Below are 6,234 nucleotides of genomic sequence, written 5' to 3'. Positions count from 1 at the left end.
TCGACGCTAAAAAGCGTCGAAAAATAAATTCTCGACGCTGCAAAAAAGCGTCGAAAATCCATGAGTCGAAAATTTTTCAAGGACACAAAAAAGCGTCGGGATTCTCGACGCTTTTTATTGTCCAAAATAATATACGAAGCGTCGAAAATTACGTATTTCGCGCATTATCCCAAATGTATGTAGTATTTTAGCGACGCTTTTTACTGTCCACATAATCAAATTTAGCGACGCTTTTTGTTGTCTTGCGTTTAATCGTGTCAGCCTAAGGTATGGCGGGAAAGTCTTTGAAATTTGAAAATGTACAATTATGTAGACATTAAAAAGCGTCTAGATTTATTTTTTAAGCTTTTTTTTTTCTTTTATCAATTTATCATCATAATAAATACATTATAATTTTTTAAATTTATCATAAATTAATTAATAACATTAAAATAAAAATAAACAAAAATTCTATATAACACTAGATTAATAAAAAAAAAAAAACCATAATTAATCAACGAACAATAAAAAGAGTACGTAGTTAATTACCAAATTTAGAAAAGAAAACATCAACACTACAGTACAATCAATTGCATATTATAGTATGTAGCTTGTCCCTAAATAAATACATCACTAATATAAGACTAAAAACCAAAATAGATAGATGATGGCCACATTGATCGATATAGTCGCTTAGCTTGTTGATGCTCAAGTGTCCCGGCCTATTCTTTTGTTGCACCTACATTGCCTTTTCCAATCTTCAAAAAAAGAAAAAAAATGCAAAGTATAAATTAGTCTACAAGTTCACTGCTAATTCCCATGATACATGTAGGCCATTAGTTTCATAATGGAGCTTTGCATTTCGCGAAAATTAAAACTAGAAAGAGGGCAATCATCTACATGGTGTTTCTGCAATTTCCAGTCTAAATAAAGCTTAATAGAATTAAATTAAAGTTTGAACAATTACAGTGCATTTCAACCATAAACAGTAGTTTTCATGCAAGTTAATTGCTAAGACAAACCACACAAATAATATCATGGAACTAGGGCTTTTGGGGTACAAAAATTGTTGAAACAATGGATTTTGGGGTAAAAAATTTGCAATGACACTGGATTTGGGGTGCAAAAATTGTTGCACCACTTGATGCTGGGGGACAAAATTTGCAGCAAATATCAATCCAAGTGACTATGCAAACACCCCCCAAGAAAGGATCATAGGATAGTGATTATAAAGCCTTCTTGCAGTTAAATGAGGTAAATTATCCAAGCCCACTGATTTAGCAAGGTCCATATTCTTTATGGAATTTATTCTTGCTAACAGTTTAAGAGCCACCCTGGAAGTTCAGAAGTTTTAATTTCATTCCAAGCAGAACAGGGAATGGATGTGAGACAAAGACTATGTGATTGTATGTTATTATATACAAATAATGCACCAATATATCTCTAAGACTCTAATTAATCATGTAAAATGGTACAATATTTATATTCCACCTTATTTTTTCACCTACATTGCCTTTTCCAATCTTCAAAAAATAAATAAATAAATAAATAAAAATAATAATAATAATACAAAGTATAAATTAGTATATTACACAGTATATGCTCAAGATTCAACATGTTGTATTTAAACAACAATGAAAAGGACGATGTATTTATAAACCAGAACATACACATGCTAAGAAAACTACAACTTTCAGAGCATATTAAGAACTAGTCCACAATAGAAACTAATAAAAGTCTTGTATCAACCAAGTATAATGAAGCACCATAATTATACTATAATAAATATCAAAGCAAAAGATAATAGCATCTCGTTGCCATTAAAAAAGATACTACAAGCCAGCAAGCATAGGAAAAGTCATTCTTAACTAGCAGACCAGCAGTATAGTAGCCAGCAAACATATAGAGATATGCACGCATCATATATTCTAAGCAGCAAGTTCCCCATATCATTCTTAACTATTCCTCAATGAATATCTAATATGATAGGGAAAAAAAGCAACTTAGTAAGAAAAACTACCTTGGGAGTTGTCAAAATTCAGTTCCACTCCACATTAGGAGGTGGAGGGGTTCATAAATATTTCTACACAACAGGCTCACACTACAAAGAATGAAACATTATACCTAGGTAGTGTGATACGTATCACTTATCGATAATCTTGAGGCTTCTCCTCATGCGCGCTACTTCTTCTTTTCGTGTCTTTGTCATCAGCTTACTTGTTGTTGATTGCCGTACACAGGGTAAGCTCCATAAGCTGCTGCTGCTGCATACATGCTTGGGTCATGGGGGTGTGGTACGTATCCGTAACCACCATCATATATATGTCCTTCGTAGTAGCCTCCATTCCACTGATTTCCATAATCACCTCTTGACTGCCATCTATATAAGTGAAGTGTTATTTAGCATAGAATCACATTTCAAGGTAGAAAATAGAATTACAAAAACCTGAAATCTAAACAAGAAACAAACAGAGACAAGAGAGAAAATATACATGTTTGTTTGCAGGGTTGCGGCCCCATGAAAGACGGGCAATTTGCTTTCCTATAACTGACCCGTTCAGCTTATTCAAAGCCTCTTCAGCATCACCTCTGCAGGTGACACAATCAACAATTATAATGTAAGCAATCTAATGACAGTTCAAATCATCAAATTTTGTTTCAGAGCATGGTATAAGCCTCACCTGTTTGCAAATTGCAAAAATCCGCATCCTTTCCCTACTAGAATTTTAACAGAAACTATCTCCCCATATTGGGAGAAAGGTTGCGTAAGATCCTCGTCTGTGACACTAGGATCAAGCCCTCTAACAAAAATCTACAGTAATAAAAAGATAGATTCATAATTGAAAGACAAAACAAAACAAATTCATCTCCTAAGTGTAATAAATTACTCTAGAAAGTCTATGACAGTTGTGTTTGACGAATCTCCTCAGATTGAGAACCTTGTCCAGCATTGTTACTTGATCCGTATCCACCTAGCAACAAAAGATTATTTGAAAACACAGACATAAGAGTTCATTAATGTCAAGCATCTATAACTTTAGAGGAAATATATTATTTAGAAAAGCCAGTTCTTTATTAATCCCCCCTCCTGATTCTTTGTTAAACTTTTCTTCATCTTAAATCATAACCAATCATGGTCAACAAATCATGATATGCAATATATATACACTTGAGAATGACACTGTCATGCTGCACACACATCATAGACACATACACAACATCAACGGACTGAAAAAAGGGAGCCTTACTTAATTATGGTGTGTATGTCTGCAAAGATAATCTCTTTGAGCTTATTAATTGGTTGTTAGTTTGTAGTTGCAAATTGGTCTTTCATGATAACATTTCTACCAAACAAATTAAACTTACAAACTAGTTGTAAAGAACGGAAGCCACTTATACAATTATTATGCACAAAAGGCATGTTTTATGAACTAGACACCACAACAACAGAGGTAACTGTTATATGAACTGTTGATTTAGTTAAAACAAAAGTAATATTTGAAAAAATTAATGCAAATCAATATAAGTAAAATTATGAAGCTGAGTATTTTAGAGTCTAACTCTATATCTGAAATAATTCTACAATTGAAAAAAAAAACAAACTAACATCAAGAACTCTTCTTACCCAGAAAAATGAATTCATCTCAGCTAATAGCCTAATAAGTTGAGAAATCACCGATAATAAATCACATCAAAGCAACAAAAAAGAAATAAAAAATTCATATCAATTTTATAAACTGCAAATCGCAAAGAGACATACATTCAGCAATATTCGCCCTTGCTATTAGAGACTCGGTGATTCTACCGCCCACCATTTTCATGGAATATAATGAAAAGGTGATCTTCGGTTTAAAAAACCCCTTATTTTTCTTCTATTCGAGTCCAAAGTCTGCTTTGGTCCAACCAATAACTCTAAAAGAATGGAGTAACAAAATCAATGTCAAGTTTTACATGTCGTAAGAAATAAATCCAAGCAAATGAAATTAGCAATCCAATAAATCACTAATGTGTAAGAAAATATCTAGAAACTAAGAGAATAATTGTAGAAATAGAAATTCAACTAGATCTATAACCTAGGGTTTGAAAACGAGTAAAATTGAATAATTGCAACTTGGAAGTATCAATTAAAATCACACAAAAAATGAAAGAAGCAATTTATATCAATTAAGAGTAGAAAATTAACAAAGATTCATGTAGAAATGTTACCTGTGAGGAGAACAAGAGCAATGGCTATCGCAAATCGAATTTCAATGCAAACCATCAGATTTGATAGAAAGACAATAATTTTTGCCATGATATATAAATTATTATGATAGATTATAGGATCTGAATTCAAACTCTAGGCCATGACTCCATGAATCTATGTAAAGAACTCAGATCTAATGAAGGAAAAAAGAAGATAGTAGTTTTCGAGATGTTCGAATATGAGGAGTGGGGGTAGGGTTTCTGATGTTGGGTGGTTTTTGTGAATGTGGTACATCTATTTGAGTTCACGTGCAGGCCACATGTTTGTATGCTCGACGCTTTTTGTAGTCTAAAATTACTCTCGACTTTAAAAAGCGTCGAGGAAACGCGGACTTCATAATTAGATGTTGACGCCCTTGCTCTTGCGTCGAGGCTATAGTGTCGAAAAAACACTCATTTTGTAGTAGTGTTTTCTCACTTTTCTGAACCCATATGTGTTCTACATATGGAAATAACCCTCTGGGGTTCCTGCTTCACCTGCCCAATGGAATATCCCACTATCATGTGCAAAGTTCAGATTTGGGTACGTGCAAAGTTTATGAATCCACCAAACCATGGAGTCGAGTTCGATTTCATCACGAACTCGCGGAATCCTATCCATTCGCTCTAACCCTCCCGGTAGGCTTGTGTGCAATGCATATGGATTCATAACCATGGACCTTTTTGACTTAACCCATATCCTCGAAATTTAGAGAGCTAGAGCCATGGTTAGGTTGCAAACTCATCATATTGTGACTATGTGAACTACTTGTGCACCCTTGCTTGTATATATTATATGTGTATTAATCGTTTGTTTGACTTGTGTTAAAGACTAAATAAATTGACTAATGACTAAAAGGACTTTGTCTAATTAATTAATTTTGAAATAATTAAAGGCTAATAAATTAATCAATTCGACTTAGTACGACTTTAGGCATGTCCATTTAGAGTAAAACTACTGGAAACAGTCCAGATTAATGTTCCAGCAATGGCACAGAAATTTGGACTGTGGCGCTGCAGTTTAGTGTCTGTCGCCTGGCGACAATTTTTTCGTCTGGCGACAGGCTCTAAACAGTGGCGACAGTCCTGTTGTTTTAGCGACAGTCCAGTTTTCTTGCTCGAGTCATCACGACGAGTCTAATTCACAGTCTATTAATCAGTTTATCAATTTATTAATGGTTCAAACCATGTTAAGTCTTTAATTGAGTTTAGGCACTTAAAGTCCAATGGTCATACACTAAGAGTCAAAGACCTTGTTTAATTAATTAATTAATTAATTTGAACTAATGAATAAGCCTTAAGTCGAGTCATAGTTCCTTTTAGTCAACCCGGATTTTTTATTCCCGTATATTGCACATGCATCAACTTGTTTTGGTCATAGCCGGAGTTCTAGGAAGAACCACGAGTCATATAACATATGGATCAGTAGCCCCGAGTTTTATCTTTAATTTGGAGTTGGTTTCGTCCCAATCAGAGTCACAGATTAAAAGTTATGACTAAAATACTACAACCTGTCCAGTTTAGTGCACATACGTGAAGTCTGAACTTAGTCTTTGCTTGAGTCTAGTCACATAGTCTAGCCACGTGGTCATGACGCAAGTCTTAACATGTCACCCATACTCATTAGTCTTAGCACACACTTTGTACATGTCACCATGACCATGTCTTAGGTTCATGCATGAGTCGTTTTTCCGTCATTTGAGTTGGGGGTCCATTCTATTCCTAATTCTTCCATATTTCTTCATCTATATCTTCTTCCTACTCTCCACATACTTTCTTCCATATTTCTTCCATCTACATCATCTTTCCACTCTCCACATACTTTCTCCACACATATCATTCCCTTCATTCTTTCATGATCTCTTCCCATCTATGCATGTTGAATCGAGTTTGAGTCATATGATTGACAAAAAAAAAAAAAAAAAAAAAAAAAAAAAAAAAAAAGAGTAATGATGAGGTAAAATACAAGGCAAGCTTCTCACCAAGATTTCATGCTTTCTTCTTCTTTTTTCAAACCTTTCCCTCATAAGT

The 6,234-nt window shown here is 34.1% G+C and overlaps 1 protein-coding gene across 1 annotated transcript; it reads right to left on the bottom strand.

Moving 5' to 3' along the window:
- Positions 1-2,062: 2,062 nt before the first annotated feature.
- Positions 2,063-2,930, bottom strand: LOC145610680 (polyadenylate-binding protein RBP47C'-like). The gene is made up of 5 exons (XM_081665980.1): positions 2,919-2,930; positions 2,661-2,791; positions 2,472-2,568; positions 2,197-2,352; positions 2,063-2,080 (listed from the first exon to the last, which is right to left on the bottom strand). Exons 1-5 carry the CDS (start codon positions 2,928-2,930, stop codon positions 2,063-2,065), a joined length of 414 nt encoding a protein of 137 aa, XP_081522106.1.
- Between the last annotated feature and the right edge of the window lie 3,304 nt (positions 2,931-6,234).

Source organism: Chenopodium album, chromosome 24 (genome assembly GCF_948465745.1).
Source record: "Chenopodium album chromosome 24, dcCheAlbu1.1, whole genome shotgun sequence".
In the NCBI taxonomy this organism is placed as follows: domain Eukaryota; kingdom Viridiplantae; phylum Streptophyta; class Magnoliopsida; order Caryophyllales; family Amaranthaceae; genus Chenopodium; species Chenopodium album.
Note: the sequence above shows the minus strand (reverse complement) of the source record. Positions and strands in the feature narration are given on the sequence as shown.

Excerpts from the sequence above, each read along its gene's own strand:
- LOC145610680 (XM_081665980.1), bottom strand. Across the intron at positions 2,569-2,660 it reads TTTTTGCAATTTGCAAACAG|AGGTGATGCTGAAGAGGCTT; the intron begins GTGAGGCTTATA and ends TGTCACCTGCAG. Across the intron at positions 2,353-2,471 it reads GCAACCCTGCAAACAAACAT|TCAAGAGGTGATTATGGAAA; the intron begins GTATATTTTCTC and ends TATAGATGGCAG.